The sequence below is a fragment of the Bombina bombina genome, chromosome 2 (assembly GCF_027579735.1).
Source record: "Bombina bombina isolate aBomBom1 chromosome 2, aBomBom1.pri, whole genome shotgun sequence".
In the NCBI taxonomy this organism is placed as follows: domain Eukaryota; kingdom Metazoa; phylum Chordata; class Amphibia; order Anura; family Bombinatoridae; genus Bombina; species Bombina bombina.
Window position 1 is genome coordinate 408,340,944 of NC_069500.1, and position 20,126 is coordinate 408,361,069.

At 34.6% G+C, this 20,126-nt stretch overlaps 1 protein-coding gene across 6 annotated transcripts in view; it reads right to left on the reverse strand.

Moving 5' to 3' along the window:
• The window catches only part of TANGO2 (transport and golgi organization 2 homolog), a 542,315-nt gene that overhangs the window by 259,773 nt on the left and 262,416 nt on the right, over positions 1-20,126 (reverse strand). For all 6 annotated transcript variants that reach the window (XM_053701903.1, XM_053701906.1, XM_053701902.1 and 3 more), the window contains one exon: positions 12,646-12,765. In XM_053701903.1, the coding sequence (XP_053557878.1) occupies positions 12,646-12,701 (56 nt within the window). In that variant the 5' untranslated portion in view covers positions 12,702-12,765. The remainder of the gene's footprint in view (positions 1-12,645; positions 12,766-20,126) is intronic.

The following is a 20,126-nucleotide window of genomic DNA, read 5'->3' on the forward strand; positions in this document are numbered from 1 at the left end:
AAACCTCAGAAACAAGCCGCAATTGTCACAAACATAGTAACATAGTAGATGAGGTTGAAAGAAGACAAAAGTCCATTGAGTTCAGACTATACAGATCTAGTCAAAAATGTATCTAAGGTATTGATATTCACTATCCCCTTAGGCAATGAGTTACAGAATATCTTTGCTCTTACAGTGAAAGAATGGTTAGGTTGCTGGAGAATAATTTTCCTTTCCTCCAGCCTTAAATTGTGTCTCTTGTCACAAACAATTTCCTTGGAATAACCAGAGTTTCCGCCAACTCTGTATATGGGCCTTGAATATATTTATATAAAGTCATCATATCAATTCTCAAGCCCCCTTTTTTCTAGAGAAAACAGTCCCAGTTTGGATAACCTTTACTCATAGTTTAAATTCTTCATTCCCCTTATTAGTTTTATGGCCCTTCTCTGAACTTTTTCTAACTCTGCAATGTCTTTTTTTTTTTTTTTGATTGGTCCCCAGAACTGCACTCCATACTCAAGGTGAGGTCTTACTAGTGATTTATATAGTGACAGAATTATGCTTTCCTCCCTTGCCATTAATGCCTCATTTTAAATGCTAGTATCTTCATAGCCTTAGAAGCTGATGCTTTGAACTATAAACCACTTTTTAGCTTGTTGTTATCTATAAGTACGCCTAATTCCCTTTTTTCCCTCTGTTTTGCCAAGTCTATTTTTACTTCCTAAACGTAGAACTTTACATTTTCCAGTATCAAATCTCATTTTCTATTTACCAGCCCATTCTTCCAATTTCTGTAAATTCCCTTTGCAAATCAATTTTCAAATGAGGTAGCAATCTTGATGGTTGCAGAAATTCTTTCTCCTATTATTTGCATAAAATCTACATTCTATAGTAGCATCTGCAATTTTCAACAACATTAATATTTGGAGGAAAGCAGGAGGTGTTTTTTTGTTTTAATCTGACAACCTCACCAAACAATAGTAAGCAGCTCAGTGGTGCGACAGGGCTGAGTTAACCATGAGCTGCTTCCCCCTTCTCCCAATTAGAAGTTGAACATGCAGAACAAGAATTGTGTTCTGCAGTGTAGAACTGCCATGGGGTAGGTTTTATTAGACACTTACCTCATTGCTTGCTTGACCATTGCATGTGTCTTATTTTGTGAATAAACCTTTTTTGCAGTAAAGCTTCCTGTAGTGTATGTTTTTTTTCTTTGAGCCATGGAACTGATATACATTTTGGTTATTATTATTATTATCAGGTATCTGTAGAGTGCCAACAGATTCCGTAGTGCTATGAACCTAGGCGGTATACAAGATAACATATATAGGGGTCAAATGAGTAGTGGCCCCTGCCGAGAGTTGCACTGCTGTAGTCGGCTCTTATGAAGGTGATCTACAAACAGCTGGGCTCATAGGCTTACATGCTAAGGGGTTCAAGGGGAAAGCAATGGAGTTAGGAAAGGTTAGTGTAGGTGTATGCTTAAGCATCCCTGAATAGTGAGTCTTTAGGGAGCGCTTGAAGTTTTCAAAACTAGGGGAGAGTCTTGTGGAGTGAAGCAGAGAGTTTCACAAGATGGGAGCCAGTCTGTAGAAGTCCTGCAAACGGGAGTGTGAGGAGGTAACAAGAGAAGAGTAGAGTAGGAGGTTGTGAGCAGAGCGAAGGGGACGGGAGGGAGAGTATCTGGAGACAAGGTCTGAGCTGTAGGGGGGAGAAGTGCAGTTGAGGGCTTTGTATGTCAGAGTAAAATGTTGTGTTTAATCCTGGAGGCAAGAGGAAACCAGTGAAGGGATTGGCAGAGAGGTGCAGCAGATGAAGAGCGAAGTGTAAGGAAGGTGAGCCTGGCAGAGGCATTCATTATGGATTGTAAAGGAGCTGGAGACCAGAAAGGATGGAGTTGCAGTAGTTGAGGTAGGAAAGGATGCAAGAGTGGATTCAAATCTTAGTTGTGTCTTGTGTAAGGAAATGTATAATTTTAGAGATGTTTTTAAAGTTAAAGCAGCAGGCTTTAGCAATTAGCCTTTATTATATATGTGGTACTACTTACCAACATATTTTATGTTTATATCTAAATTTTAAATGAATATATCTTTAAAGATGATACTAATTAACACGTGCAGGTTTAGACACAGGATTGGTAACTTTGTATTTGAAGTGGTCCAATGAGATTGTAATGTTAGGCTTATTTATATAGCCATTTTTTACTTTTTGTATTCATTAAGCCTGATGAAACGACCAGTAACCGGTCGAGAAACGGTTTGCAGCTAATAAGTGTTTTTATTTTACCTCTATCACAGTTGTTTGCACAATTTCTGATCCATATCAATTGAACTAGATTGAACTAGATCTACAAGCCTTCATTACATGAGCCTTTTCTCTTTCTCTAGAAAATAGTACTTTTTAGAAACCGGAATCTAATATGAATTTTAATATTTTATTAAATATTTTTAGTTGAGTATATGGTGCTTTTATTTATTTATTAATTCATTATTAATTCAATATTATGATTATTTGTTTGTTTAGGTATATATAAATTGTTTTTACAGATGTGTGTGTACCTTTAAGAGATATATGTGTATTTTTAAACGGTTAGTATTTAATAGTGATTAGTATGAATACCTAACAAGAAAATATGTAATAATAGTATTCCTTTTTCTTTATATGTAAGAAGATAATGTCCTGTTAATATAACCACGTTCTTTTGGAACACTGTATTTGTGTTTTATGATGGTTGTGTATATTATGTTTTTTTTAAATGTGACTATATGTATTTCAGTCTGTTACGCATTATTGGAGGCTGGTCTCTAATGCCCTGTCCGATATGAACTACAAACATAGCTGGAGGCTGGTCTGAATTGTAAGCATTGATTGGCCAGTGTCAAATGACACACAGATGAAGGGAATGACAGACCTCTAAAGTTTTCGGATACATTGACTAACACGCCCACAAAAAGGGAAGACACGTTGCATTGGATGGAACAGATCTGCCTGAACAAATAAACCAATTGGAGCTAACATGGGGATTTTTATGGAGCCGTAGGATCACACATTGTATCACCAATTCCTCTTGAGAAAGTTTGGATAGGCCAAACAAAACGCGTTGGGGGCGGGGCTTGAAGGAGCTCCTCTGTGACTGTGTGAACACTGTAGAGATTTCCACTGGGACTGTTTCTGTTATTCCCTACGATTGGGATACAGGCTTGTATTGCTTTTTATTTCTGTAAGTGTGTATAACCGCGTGTGCCAATAAAGCATCAGTAAACGTCTACCTTGATAGGATTTGCGCTTTTCCTTTCTTCTTGCTACAGAAATTCTTTATACAAGGAGTGTGCGGAGACACATCTCCGAAGTGAGCTGCAATTCTCAGACTGCAAAGCACCAAACAAATGAATCACACGGCTTCCATTTCTCTTCTTTGAACAAGCGACTAAAGATTGTGGACTACATACTCTGATATCCTGGGGTGTGAAAACCGGATGTGGTAACACTATAAATACAAATTTAAGTTTAACACCACAACTGTGGACTCTAGAGAATATTTTTGTTGTATACATACGTTTTTATTAGTGTACATGATAGATGTTATGCACTCTTTTTAATTGGTCATTTTTGTAATTCTACACACCTTCTTCATTTGTTGCACTGTAAATACTTTTTGTAGGAATCTTTATATGGGTTATGAAGTTAACTTAAGGGACATGAAACACACATTTTTTCTTTCATGATTAAGCATGTAATTCTAAACAACGTTCCAATTTACTTCTATTAACTAATTTGTTTTGTTCTCTTGGCATAATTTGTTGAAAAGGATACCTAAGAAGACTCAGGAGCTGCTGATAGGTGGCTGCACATATATGCCTCATGTTATTGGTTCAACCAACGCATTCAGCTGGCTCCCAGTAGAGCCTGTTCTTCAACAAACAATACCAAGAAAATTAAGCAAATTAGATAATAAAAGTAAATTGAAAAGATGTATTCTCTGTTTGAATCATAAAAAAGTAGGTATTATGTTCCTTTAAATGTTCCTTTAAAGCAACATTTTCCCTTGCACATTACCACTCAGAAATGGCAGTACATCCCCTCATCCATAATGCAATAACTAAATGTTTAAGAGCTGCCCCAAATCCCCCAATATGATTTCAAATTTATTTGTCTCCCATTTATTAACCATTTACTTATGGTTCTCCCAGTAATGATGCAACTACTGCACAGAAATACCCCCTTAGTAAGACTTATGGTCGGCATTGTAAGGTTTAAGTGAAAGAAAGATATATTTTTTTTTTTTTTTTAAACTTGCTAACATTCATTATTTATAAACCTGACCAAGAAGAAAATATTCTGTTTCCACATCCATTCTTCAATGTTAATATCTTATCTCAAAAATGCCACAATCTGACATCACTGATGAGAATGCAGCTTCACAATAAACTCTAAAGGTTCATTTGAACTTTGCAGTACACTGACAAGCTTCCCAAATCTTAACTGTGCTGTGGGATTTATTTAGAACAAAGTTTGAAACCTGCAATGAAATTTGTATTTTCTATCTAAATCATGATATTTGTGGTTATTAAATGTATGTATCTTTAAAAATTATTGAAGATTGAAAAAATTTTACCGGTATATGCTCTAATTTATTGGAGCATGAAAATTGAAACTAGTGACCATAGCTCTGCCGGCTGAGTCAGTGACATTTTATGCTCAGAACCAGCAGTGCTCTGCAGCTCCAGAGAAGTGCTTTAACTATGTAATGAATGTATAGTGCAAAGTTTTTGTTTTTTTGTGGTAAATTGGTTATTAATTTTATGGCAGGACAACATTGAATTCGCTATAGAAGGGTAAAATAGTAAACCTTTATCTTTTGTTTGCAGCTAGACATAATTATACAGTTGATGTTTGGATACTGTGATTTATTTTGAGAATTGAACACTCTACAAACTAAATTTCATGATGCGTGGAAACCTTTTATTTAGGGGTACCACTTCATCCATATTGGCTGATTTTTTTTTTTATTGAGATATTTGGTGATAACAGATATTATTAAAATGTCCAAGTACAAGCAAAATAAGAGAAGGATGAAAAAAAGATTCTGCACATTGAATACCATAAACCCACGGACCTAGTAGGAGTTAGGAAGGCTACCTGAGTCAGGTTACAGTAAAATTCTCAAGTATAAGCTAAGCATGTACACATTGTCAGCTATGAACGGTCTAAACCAATCTGTAGGGATACTGTATGAGAGTATATAAACATTACAGGAAATATCCAAGTTAGGCTCACTGTTAAAACATTGAAACTTAATTGCGACTTTGAAAGGCTGCCCATAACCTGCCACTCATGTGTATCTTAATCAAGTTTTCTTCACTCGTTGCAATCTATCTACATAAGACAACAATTGGCATACATGAGGCTAGTATGATAGACACACAATGACACATATCCCATTTCGGCTGAGAATAGAGCACCTAACGTGCATATTGCATACATGGGACTAATATGTATAATAGGTAACAATGAGGCTGCCTAAGTGAAGCTACATTAAAACAGCTCTCAAGCACAATTATGGCTTCATAGAGTGACACAAAATAGCAAACTCAGGTTGGACTCAGAGTTACCTCTCTGTCCGTGCATAATCCATATAAAAGGACTAATAATAAATCATATGGACATATTATAATATCTCTTTTTTTTATTATTATAAGTAATATAGCAATGGAGTAAGTACTTGACCGGTCACTTTTGGACCAACTGGTATACTAAAGGGACATTTACTGGTAGTTACATAGGGACCACACAATAAAACTGGTTTGTGAAGCAGGTGGTAAGAATAAGAAAAATAAATGCTGACATTTGAGATATGTGTATCTTAAGTAGGGACAGTAAAACAGGAGAACACCCATGGATAGATTCAAGCTAACTTGTATGGAGCTATTAATTTGGACTATATAAAGCTGCAGGAGGAGAGAGTATACCACAAAGAAGCCAACAAAATTAGCAAAATTAGATTAAAGGGAACAGGGGACTTATGCACATATGGTTATTGCCTTGAAAGGGGCTGTATAAAAAGGGGAATCGGACACTAATTCAGGAACAAAGTTTGCAGGTACTTAAAGGACTTCTGCCCAAAAAATTATTTGGGTATTAACAAAGAGTCCTGAAACTATGTAAGGGCTGTATCAAACTAGGAATTGTACCCTGGCTAATAGGTTCCCCTCTGTAGAGTGCTGATGAAGGGCTTTGTTATCTAGAGGGTGGACGTAATCTGCAGGGTAGTGTGATGAAGTTAGTTTGCAATCTGCGTCTGCTGTGTCTAACGTGTCCCATCAGGGGCCCCAACTAATCCCCAACATGAACACCCAAGAGAAAAAGAGTAATAACAGTGCATTGCCGGTACCTGCAATGATAAAAACAGCAGTGGTATAACAGTATCATCTGCATGTCACTAATCACATACGTGTGTCTCAGGCCTCTCCTCACGGACTAAATGTAAGATGGTAACAGAAAAGGTGTGCTCTCTCCCTTAGATATTAGCTCTAGTCAGCTGTCTAGTATACCGGGTAGTGGATTGGAAGATACATTTGCACTGCCTACAGGGTAACACAACTATGTAAAGGAGGTTCAAACAACATATAATTGATAACAGTAACAGAATAAAAGTTAATCCTTAATGATATAGTCCCCAAAAAAACATGTGCTAGGAGTATCTAAAATAGTTAATCTCATAACCACAATTGAGGCTTGCTAAGTGATCATCCGCTCCAATAATTATTTTGAAGGTTCTAGGGGCTCTTCTAGCCGTTGACAGAACCTGGGGTATAGCAGTAGTTTGTTATATATTAATACTATAGGTTTACAGACAAAAATGTTTAGCATTTGGTGTGTTTAATTTTACATCATTGTATTCATGTCTGATGTTGTAAAGGTGCTTAGTGTCTACAATATTGTGTTCCTACTCATGCCTGTATATGTTCATACCTGTTGTACATAATATGTATGTACTGTAACAGTTTTCAAACCTCATTTATACACATAGTAAAGATGTTTATTCCAAACTTCCAGTATAAATGTTAATGACAGCGAGTCGTTTGGTTAGTGATACATTTTATCATAACATCTATCCAATGTAAATATTGGAAGTGGTACGGTGTATTAAATTAACTCTAAATAAAGAGGGAAAACTAAATTTATTCTTACCTGATAAATTAATTTTTTCATGGTGGTGAGAGTCCACAAGCCATTATCTCAGCCTTAAGTATAGCCAAGATAAGGGAAAAAAAAGAAAAGGAAAGGACAAATCAGGAAAAATGAGGAGCAAATTAGAACTGCCGCCAATTGAAAGTATAAATGTGGGCAGATCTAGTGGACTCTCACCACCATGAAAGAAATAAATTTATTATGTAAGCATAACTGTTGTTTTCTTCATAAACCATTACACCTGGGATCCAATACCCAAGCTGTTGAGCCAACAAGAAAATGGGTGGGAAGAAATTAAGGCAAATACATATTTACCAGACACTGAAGGACTTTCCTGCCAAAAACTGTTTAGAAGTAGCAAAAAATATTAAAATTCAACTACAAATCTGATTCTGTGTCTGAACAAAGACTGAATGTCTGAAAGTTCATTCATTTTCTTTAATTTAAAAGCTAAAGAGATGAAATGTGCCTTTCAAAACCGGTTTATAAATATTTTAATAACAGAAACCTTAGTGTTTTAGGATTAATGTTTCAATCTCCAAGTGGTAAATTAAAAGCTTTAAAATGTTGATAAAAACAGGAGGGCCTTGCGACAAGAGATTTTGATGCAAAGGAAAGAACTAAGGCGTCACGGAGAACATATGAACTAGATACTAAAACAAAATTCTGCGAGTCTATGCTGGAGCAAACAGAATTATTGATGAGTGTTCCTACTTAATTATGGCTATTGTCCTGGGAAGAACAACAATTGGGGAAATTAAGCTAAATTAAATGACCAAGGTACCACTAGAGCATCTATACATTTTTCCTGAGGATCTCTGGATCTGGCACAATACCTCAGAAGTTTGTGATTTAGGCAAAAAGCCATAAAATCTATGTATGGGAGACCCCATTGACATCAAAGAGTAGCAACTGCCGCTAAACAGGCCAAATGGACACCTGGTTAAAACTAAATCTGCTTGAGGGAAAACAAAAAAAAAAAAACTTAATTTCTTATCCATTGGGTCTCTGAAAAAGAACTATCCTTGAAAGGAATAGATGTATGTTTTGATGAAGTAGAATTTGCTCTCTCTACTTTTGCAAATGATTTGTAAAGCTCCACGTTAGAAAACAGGCAGTGGGAACATCCTTTAAAAGTTAGTAAAGGTAGTAAAACAGATCCAAACAAGTATGCAAAGCACACAATGTAATTAAATAATAAATGGTCTTTGGATCTCCCATCCAAAGTATCTGAATGTACAGCAATGGGGACAGCTACAGCCTGCTCCACTTAAAGGCACAGTCAAGTCCAAAAAAACCTTTCATGATTTAAATAGGGCATGTAACTTTAAACAACTTTCCAATTTACTTTAATCATCAATTTTGCGTTGTTCTCTTGGTATTCTTAGTTGAAAGCTAAACTTAGGAGGTTCATATACTAATTTCTTAGACCTTGAAGGCCAACTCTAATCTAAATGCATTTTGACAATTCTTCACCACTAGAGGGAGTTAGTTCATGTGTTTCAAATAGAGTTCACGCACGTGAAGTTACCTAGGAGTGAGCACTGATTGGCTAAAATGCAAGTCTATTTAAAAGAACTGAAATAAGGGGGCAGTTTGCAGAGGCTTATATACAAGGTAATTACAGAGGTAAAACGTGTATTATTAGAACTGTGTTGGTTATGCAAAACTGGGAAATGGGTAATAAAGGGTGTATCTATCTATTTAAACCACAAAAATTCTGGTGTTGACTGTCCCTTTAAATGTAAACAGTTAAACAGTACAATAACATAGACCAGTAGAAAAGCCGACAAATAATCGTATTCAATAGTAAATAGAGTAAACCTGTATATGTATATTAAATTAATCAGAAACTACAGCGATAGACTCCAAAAACAAAAGCAGACATATAAAACTTATGTGAACAGAATATTGATAACAACTTTTTTGTACAGAAATCAAAAATCAATTTGTAGCTGCTAGTACATATAGAAAAAACATGTAACTTTCTGGAGGGGGTATAAAAAAAGCTCTAAAAATCCTCAAAGAAATGGCCCATATTATAAATAAACTATACACAATAAGGTTATATGTATATAGTGAAAGGTGGAAAGTCTGTGAATAAGTATATGTCCCCTGACAAGGATGTACACAGACAAATGTACCTGCTAATAGCATGTGGGATATGTAAGTGCATTAGATACCGGGCTCTGTGAGGGTTAAAATGGGTCTCAAGTCTGTATGAGAACCCCCGTCAATGAAGAATCTGGAGCACCTCTATTCTTAACCTTTTCCTGTGGACAGACTCCATTAAAATTGCAACCCCATGAATGCCCAGACAACTCCCTGATGAAATTTGCCATAAACGGCTTTATCAGAGATGGCAGGCCACCGCATCAACCAAATGGAACTCCATCTTGTTATGGTGAAACATTCCTATAATATCATTAATATCATGCCCTACTAGAATAGTGAGTATTTAAAGGAAAACTAAAGTGAAAATTAAATTTTCGTGATTTAGATAGAGCAGACAATTTTAAACAACTTTCCAATTCACTCCCATTATCTAAATGTGCGCAATCTTTTTTATATGCACACTTTCTGGGCACCAGCACATACTGAAGCCTGATCAAGAGTCCACAGAATATGCACATATGCATTTAGTAATTGGCAGATAGTTGTCACATGATGCAGTAGGAAGGAAAATGGAACTAACTTTATCAGAAAAAAAATACTACTAATTTGAAATTCAAACTTTGTTTTTATATTGTCTTTTTATTATGTATTTACTGATTTTGCCATTCTGTTGTGTTTAATGGTCCTTTAACTCTTCGTGGAATCCAGAAGTGATGTCCACTTGAGACTAATTGGCTGATAATAACTGTCAATCAAATCAACTGATTTTCTAGATGTAACTCCTCCGTCCAGTTATGTTGGAATATTGCTATATTGTTATTAATATCGTGCCTTGCTAGAATAAAGAATACCATGTAAATGAATAATAAAGTATTTATTGTAATTAATAATACTGTAAGCAGGTAAGGTGTTATATGCTTCATAGTATTGTAGGGTATACATCCTATACTTCTATTCCCCTAATATTGAATGTACCTGTATTGATAGCATCTAATTATTACTATTAAAATAAAAAAATATACAACACCAATAGAATAGTTAATTTGTAACATTCCTGTATAATCAATTTGTTTACTAAAAATTCCAATAATAACATAGGTGAAGTTGTGACGTGAATTAAACGAAAAAAAATAATTTGGTGCAGGTCAAATGGTGTTGCATAAAAAAATGATTTTGTATTGTAAGGCTGTGAATCAAATATGAATTAGGTGTCATGTTAAGTCAAACAAACAAAGCCTGTGGGAAAATTATGTGGATTCAAATTAATCGGTATAATAAATCCGAGAATATAAATAGCAAACATTATATGTAAAAAAAAAAACAAATTGTGGTGTCTTATAAAAAAAATGATATACTTAGAAAAATAATTCCAATTAGCATTAACATTAACTGAGCAATTTTATTTATATTGCCCAACTTTTACGTTCTTTCATTTTTCAGTATTTATAACCCAGATTAGGAATAAAGTCACAATTTTAGTGCCTTGAATTTATGATGATCCCTGCATTACTTCTTATCTATATACGCACAAAAAATATTATTATGTTCATTAATTACATATGGTTGTACGGTATTGAGGAGATAAATCCATCTGCTCTAAGCTCTTAATAGCGCTAGTTCTAGGTTTCCATTTCTACTGCTTGGTTATTAGATACTTCAATATGGGGGAAACAATGTTCTTGGGGATAATATTCTAAGCTGAATATTTCAATATTTCCTTCAGTTATCAGTTCATGGTATTGTTTATTCTAGTAGGGCATCACAATTTAGGAATATTCCACCTTAAAGGGACAGTATACCATAAAATTATATTGTTTTATAAAATAGATAATCCCTTTATTACCCATTCCCCAGTTTTGCATAACCAACACAGTTATATTAATATACTTTTACCTCTGTGATTACCTTGAATCTAGGAACCTTCTTCCACCCCCCTGATCACATGACTGTGACTGTTTATTATTGTCTTAAATTTAGCATAGTTTTGTGCTAAATCCTAAATAACCCCCTGTGCCTGAACACAGTGTTATCTATATGGCCCATGTGTACTTTCTGTCTCTTTGTGTTGAAAAGAGATTTAAAAAGCATGTGATAAGAGGCAGCCCTCAAAGGCTTAGAAATTAGCAAATGAGCCTACCTATGTTTAGGTTAAACTAAGAATACCAAGAGAAAAAAAGCAAATTTGATGATAAAAGTAAATTGGAAAGTTGATTAAAATGAAAAGTCCTATCTGAAAAATGAAAGTTTAATTTATACTAGACTGTCCCTTTAACAAGATGGAAGCGTTCCATCTAGTTGATAAATTGATATAAATAATTTGATGGACAGCTATTATCAACCAATCAACTCTTCTGAATTTGACCCCTTGGCCTGTATCTGGACTTTCCTCTCTGTCTTCCTCTTTGGTTTGACTTTGGCCTTTTCCTTGAGACTTCACTTGTGTACCTCTGCTGTGCGGACTGCTGTCATGGTTTGACTCGTATTCGACTACTACTACTATCCTCCATGTCTAGTTCTAGTAGAGGAGTGCTTAAGGTTGTGCCTAAAACCTGCAATTGTATACCTTGCCTGCAAGCTAACAAGTAATCCTTATGATCTCTTTACAACTGCTTATCAATATTTTGCTTTATATGTGAGTGATAATAATCACAACTTCTAATTCAAGAAATCAGTGTAGTAACAGCAATAAGTATTAGTAAACTTGATGTAGCTTTTATATTATCTTTAGCTAAGCTGTTATGAAGCAGTGGTTTAACTATCACTAATACACTTGATACTAATTCTCGTTATATTTTTTCTGTTTTGGGAATATACAGCACTCCTGGCTTTTAAACTATTCATATGGTTTAAAACTATGCACATGGTTTTGCGACACACAAACAAGTCTAGAAATAAAGTACTAAACCAGTGTATCTTTTGTGGGAATTCCTTTTCCCTCTTTATTTTGAGACATTCTAAAAATGCACTTGTATATTTGATAGTACAATTTAAAGAGAATTATATAAAATATAAGAAATGCTGCAGAAACCATGAACATCAAAATATTATATGAACTGGATATTCAAGAAAAGAAAAGTAGTTAACTATAACAGAAGGTGACATGGGATATGCATTCATAGTCCAATGGTTTTATTCAATATGGCAATCTTAGTCTAATAAGATCAAGTAGTAGGTTTGTGTGCATTAGTCACAAGATATGACCAATTCAATAAAAACAGCTTTTTCAGGGAGAAAACATGGTTTTACTGATTGGTCTAGAGGATTAATATGGTAAGCAAAACATCTACCAATCAAACAACCACCAAAATACATGTATTTTATCCATTAAGACGATATATCTTTGGTCAGAACTGTAATTACCTGTATGCACTCTTGGATACAGGTCGGGGATCAAACTTAAAGAAAATGATACACATGAGGAATTTCTTGTTCAGGCTATAGGTTTCCAATGTGTTATTGCATGGAGAAATCTGTGGAAGCCTGCAGAAAAAAAATAAAATAAGAACAAGTAAAAAAATAAATGCTTTTACATTTTAAAATCCACAACCTTCCATCTGAGCACAAGTTTGAAATTTCCCACTGTTACCATTAGCAACATTCAATTTTAAAACCAACAGGACACCAAAGGCACATTTTTCTTAATGAGTAGCATTTATCTGCATCACACCAACACATTCTTACAGCTTCAAGTGCCACTTAAATGACAATTTAATATGGTGCTTTTCTAGGAAACACTAGTAGATAAATATCAAGAAATCCTCAGAGATTAGCATACTGCACTCTCTCCATAAGAGAAGAGACTAAAGTTGGCACCTTCAAATTATCTTACTTCTTGTCTATTTTACATTATCATACATATAAAGGAACAGTAACCCTGTAAGGCCATTGTAATCCATTACAGCTCTACAGAAAAAAATACTGCATGAAACTTGGGTGATTTTCTTTTCTCCGCCTTTTCTATGGCTTTCAAATACATTACAAGAGACAAATAACCCTGCTAATTATCCAATGTTAATTCCCTATCACATTATTAGTAACCGAACATTTACCTCACTCTAAAACTAAAGGTGAGCCAGAATTTACCCGTCTACTACCCTACAAGTGAATCACCTTTACCGTACTTAAACATTAATGGTTAAACCATATTTACCACACTATTACCTTGCTTGTTATTCAAGTTTACTTCACTATAGCACAATTAGTAAGCCATGTTTACCTCACTATTACCTGTCTACATACTACCATTTACCTCACTATTACCTGTCTAGATACTCCCATTTACCTCACTATTACCCATCTAGGTACTCCAATTTACCTCACTATAATACTAATCTAATTGAAAGCCATGTTTACCTCACTATTGCCATACCAGTGATTCCCCTTTAGCTCACAATAACACAGATAATAAGCCACATTCTCCTCTGAATAACCATTTTTATTTACTTACAGTCACTTCTCTAGAACATTGCTAGAAATTGATTAACCAACCAAATATATGTATAAAATATTTCCAGGGTCATCTGTATTGTAGAAGAATAAGATATACTGTGAATTATTATAACATTATGAAGAAAATTTATCAAAAGACGGGGTGCCTTCTCATACAATGATAAATATGTACATTGAATGCACTCCACAATTTGCAATCTCGGACAGCCAGGTTTACTACCTATGAACTTTGTCCAAATCTGTCCCTATGTGTTAAAAACAGCTGAAAACAAAAGCTAAATTGATTAAAAATAGAAAGTTATATATATGGATAAAGAGCAATAACAAAATATATTATGATTTAGGTTATGATCAAACATACTGACTTTACCACTACACTCAATTATGGTTCCCCCCTATCAGAACAAGGCTATCCTTTGACTCCTTTCACACTTGCTTCATAACACCACTACAACCCATTCCAGTTCACCAAAAGCTAAAATCTTATTTCCCAGCATTGTTTACCTGCCAATATGGTACATACAAGAATACATGTACATTAGAGGTGTTTTACTGACTTTTTAAGGTTTTTGAAAGTGTTCAATTGGGGTTTCACAGACTTTCATAGATGCAAGTGCACAGCAGTAAATGGGAAACAAGCGTACTATCAACAAATTCACACACATTCATGTGCTTTATAAAGCTCCATGTGAATGAGCTAAATAATAGCTATATAGTTATGATCTCACTGACAGGGAGAGGCAAGCTCTATGGGAGAGCATAAAAGTGAGTATATACAGTTTTACTTTGTTCATTTTGTTCCATTCCTCATAGTATTTTTTTATCAGTTCCAAGCACCACCTCTTAAAAGGTATATTGTAGCTTACACCTTTGTTTTTACCTTGTTTCTCAGTGTTTCAAGATACTGTATGGGGCTTAATTCGTCACACTTTAAGTCATATTACAAAACAATAACTTACAATTGATAAAATCAATCAAATGTATCACTTTATAGGTACAATACACAGAGATTTGACATTTTTTAAAACATCTATGTCCAAAATATATATATTGGGAGATATATATTTTATATATATATATATATATATATATATATATATATATAACCACACTGTATATATATATATATATATATATATATATATATATATATCACACATACACACACACATATATATATATATATATATATATATATATATATAAACACACACATACACACAGATTACCCTATACATCAAATTCCTATATATTTGTCTGCATTATACAAGACTAAATTCCCTCTCTCTCTTTGATCATCAGAAAAGGAATCTATTGTAAATGAATCTGTCACTTTCTAAATTCTATATACATAATGGAGAAGTGTCATATTTAAAAACATATTTTATTCCCTTATCCAAAAAGACAAATATTTGGCTTCATAGATATATAGAAAACTTATATAATAATTTCCTCTGTGTCCATCATATTAATAATGTAAAAAGGAATTTCATTTGAGTTCTGCGTTCAAGCCATCAGGGGTTAGGGTACCCATGTCAAATATTAAATTTGTTTCATGATAAAAGTAATTTCTTCTCATAATCCCCACCCCTCCAATCTTTTTTGACTTTCTGGATGCCCCAATATTTAAGACCTGTACAATCCTTATTATGAACTTATTTAAAATGTTTTGAAAACAGGTGACCATCAAACCCATATTTTATATTACAGAGATGCTCTCTTATCCTGTCTCTTAATGTCCTTTTGGGTTTGTTCTAAATACTTTTTGTGGCAGGGACAATGTATCAAATAAACAATACCCCTATCAGAACATCTTATTATACCTCTTATTAAAACCTCTTTCTTATTTGTAATTCAAGTCACTTTTTTTACTTTACTGCTAAACTTACAGGCCACACATTTGTGGCATGGAAAGAAGTCTTTTAAATCATTCCCTGGTAGGTCTTTATCCTTATGATTGTGGGCTCTTTTTTAAATTCACTTGGGGCCAGTAGATTTTTCAAATTGTTAGTTTTTTTAATTCAATTTCTGTGTGGTTCTTGACATGGTCACCTAAAATATTCTCTCTCTTAATTAAATGCCAATGTCTGTTTAGGATATTCTTTAAACTTTTATGTTGTTCATTGTATTTAGTAATGAATGGTATAGTTAATTTATTGCCCTCCTCTTGATTCTCTAATTTTAATTTTCTATCTGAATGTAGGATCTGAATGTTCTCTATCTCTTATCGTTAGATCAACATCTTCTATATAACCCCTTTGTTTCAAGATTAAAGGGACATAAAACAGGTTGAGATATGTGCATATCCTAAAAGGGCTAATTAATTAAAAATAGTTTGCACAAAAAAAATTGTTTAAAAAAACAAATAGAATTTCAAAAATAGTTTTCAAAAATAAGCAAAATGAATGCATTTTTGCATTCTACCAAAGCAACAATAGATATAGATACAGCCATAGAAGGAAATGTGTGGGGGGGAGTTAGAGCTTTAAAATTCAGAAACTAAAAAGAAAGGGCTAATGGCAAGGCACTGCAGTATAAATTTGCAGGTAAAGAAATTAAAGTACATATTATATTTTGTCTCTATCACAACTTGTTTTATGTCCCTTTAAGGCTTGAGCATCATATTCATCTATAGTACTACAATTTTGTTCTGATCCTTATAAACTGACTTTTGGGGATATTTTGTACTCATTTGTCTAAATGGCAACTTTCTACATGTATGTAGTTGTTAGTATCTATTTGTTTAAAGAAGGGTTTTGTCTTGATTATCAGTCATTTTAATCTCAATGTCCAGGAAGTGTATTTTTTCCTTACTATATTCACTTGTAAATTCCAAACCCAAACAATTATTATTCATATCTTCCAGGAAGAGGTCAAGTAATTCTTTGTCTACTTTCCACAAAATTAAGAGGTCATCTATGAATCTCTTATAGGTTACTACGTTCACGCTCCAGGGGCTGTCACAAATGAAGGATTCCTCAAACCAGCCCATAAAGAGGTTAGCATAACTGGGCATGGACTTGGAACCCATTGCTGTTCCTTTGCATCCGATCAAAAAATAAGTTTTGAGGATACACCTTGATAAAGGCCATCACTAGGCTGAAACGCATAGATGAATATTCACTAAGGAGATACAGAGCGTTCTGTCTAATAGCAGTTTTTGAAAAGCATGTGAAAAATACCATACCTGATTGGAGGACTTAACACATGTGACTGCTGAATACAGAAGCGGTACTTCAGCTAAAGTCAGAGAGAGACGACGCGGAAGAACTCCTAAGGACTGCAGCGCATAAAGACGTGCAGCCACAATCAAGTAAGATTCAAAGTGGCAAGGTACACCAGGCGTCCCAACAGCATATAAGGTAGTGGGTATTTGTGCCTTCATGTGATCCACACAACAGTTTGATTTATCTCCATAGTTGTTCCTTGGCTTCATTGGTAAACCTAAGAATGTTTATTGTGGGACGGTTCATTCTAACCAACAAAGGGATTGTCTATCATGTCTTAAATTTTTTATATTCATTTTTAATGTGATTTTTTGTAACTATGTGTGTATGAATGATTTTTTGTATCTGCCTTTTTAATATAATAATATTTAACGAGTAAAGAATATTTGGTTCACATAATGAGACTTCGTTTTAGCTGTTCAGCGCACCTTCTTTTTCAAAATTGTATGTTTAATTGGATTGGTTGCAGAGGACAATCCTTTACTTGAAGTTGCAAAACTGTATCTTGATTGCTGCAGGATTTAGTTATTTTGTCACAAAGAAAAAAAATCCAGGTAATAAAAAAAGATTGAAGGAAGAATATTAGTAATAAACTAAATGAAAATAACACCCGTTACTTGAACAAAGATCAAATAAAATTCTTATTCAGGCCCCTTACTTACTTATATCTTTCTCTTTCTTGGATAACTAATGGATTTGTCACTGTTAGAGAAAACCTTTCATTACAGGTATTTGAGAGCATATTCATTAACTATAAAGAAATTCTACAGTTAGTTATTTTTTAAATTTTTGGATAAGTGTTATGGGATGCTTGAATATGTCAACACATAAGTATCGTTTAATATAGGTTATTCTTATATGATACCATGACTGGGCATAGTTATATGCGGTTTGCATATTCAAGCAGTCCATAAGATGTGGCCCTTGGTAGATTTGAATATAACGATATGTACATGTATATATTTATATGCAGTGGCATATGGTATATCCATTTGACACATCATTTCTTTTGGATTCTGTGACAAAATAGTATTGACAGGTTGCTAACTATTGGGTCAACATTATTATATATTCGAATATGATCTAAATGAAATAGAATGTAACTAAGTTATGTCTGATATATCTCCTTTATTTCTGCAACTGAACAATAGAAACTATACTTATATATATATATAATTTACTCTGTTAAAATAGACTATGTCTTATTGCTTGTTCTCATCATTTGCTGCCTGAGAGCCCTATGTTAGAAATGAGTCTATAAGTATATTTATACTCATAACGATCCCTTTCCAGTACAAACCAAATTTATTGTAATCAAGTTATTTTATTATTTTAGTGTTAGATTTACTGACTAAGGGAATATTGTGTAACATGTTAAATTGTAATACATTATACTAAGGGGCGGTCTGATTTTTTTAACCAATTGTAGAGTAACAAGGTTTTTTTTTAAATCAGCTGTAATTAGTTTACCTTAGGCTATGATTACGGATGTTTATCCAAAACGCGTAAGCCGTTCTAGGACTGCGCACCAGTATGTATGATTTACTATAAGGTTTGTATGTACCCCCTGAATATCTATTTTAATTTTAGATAACAAATAAAGTTTGAAGATTTTACATTATCACTTGAATCATCCGTTTTTTCAACTTTGTGCCTTTACTTACTCAAACATAAATATCAAGTACATCACACATCCTCTAAAATAAGTTCTCAGTGTCCACCACTCAAAAGCTGGTGAATCTGTAAGAAGGTGAAAGCTCATGATCTAGTTCACCAGCATATAGAGTGCACCATGAGAGACCGATACTGTTCGAGGACAGCGTGACTTTAAAAAGAGTGGGCTGAAGTAGATGAACATAGATAAAGATGTCAAGATTTTTGAGGGTGTGTGCATGTGGTAACAGGTATGATGTAACCTCTGGCTGGCAAATGTGTTGGGGGAACTGCACTTAGACGCTTAAAGTGGTATATAGCTTGCATAAATGGTAGCATATAACTCTTTCACTGGTCTGGTCTGATGGGGCATATGGCTTGCAAAAATTCGAGAAGGGGAACCTTCATATTGTCTGGTCTGAGATGGGATTTATATAAGGCAAAATGGAAACACTAAAAGGTAAGCACTCACAGACACCTTATTGGAATATTCACTCATATACTTATTGAGGAACTTCAGGACAGTCTGGTTGATCATCAGAATAAGTTTTTATTTAAATGTCACAGATCAATTTAAAATCTAAATGCATTTCGGGGGGCGTGTCCGAACTGCGACTATATACACAGTCGCACTTTCCCTGAGCTCTCACGGAAAATTTGATACCCGTCGGTAAAAAAGACATTTTGCAGCAAAATTATAACCATACGTGTATATGAGCAAACCTGCATGTCAGCATTTGAATTTTGGTGGAATTTGCGCTGTAATTCATGAAGTTTGAGCCTGGCATCGGACGTAGGAGGCCTAGAGCGGCGGCTCATATATAGGCAGCGCCACCCCCCTCGAGGTATCAAGGGTTTTTTGCCTGGATTGGGACTCCACAAATCTTGCCTGTATCACACAACTTTTTGCAGCGCTATACCAGCAAAAAAAAGCGTCGGAAGAAAAACATAATTTATGCTTACCTGATAAATTCCTTTCTTCTGTTGTGTGATCAGTCCACGGGTCATCATTACTTCTGGGATATTAGCTGCTCCCCTACAGGAAGTGCAAGAGGATTCACCCAGCAGAGTTGCTATATAGCTCCTCCCCTCTACGTCACCTCCAGTCATTCGACCAAAGACCAACGAGAAAGGAGAAACCAAGGGTGTAGTGGTGACTGAATTATAATTTAAAAAATATGCACCTGCCTTAAAAACAGGGCGGGCCGTGGACTGATCACACAACAGAAGAAAGGAATTTATCAGGTAAGCATAAATTATGTTTTCTTCTGTTATGTGTGATCAGTCCACGGGTCATCATTACTTCTGGGATACCAATACCAAAGCAAAAGTACACGGATGACGGGAGGGATAGGCAGGCTCATTATACAGAAGGAACCACTGCCTGAAGAACCTTTCTCCCAAAAATAGCCTCTGAAGAAGCAAAAGTGTCAAATTTGTAAAATTTGGAAAAAGTATGAAGCGAAGACCAAGTTGCAGCCTTGCAAATCTGTTCAACAGAGGCCTCATTCT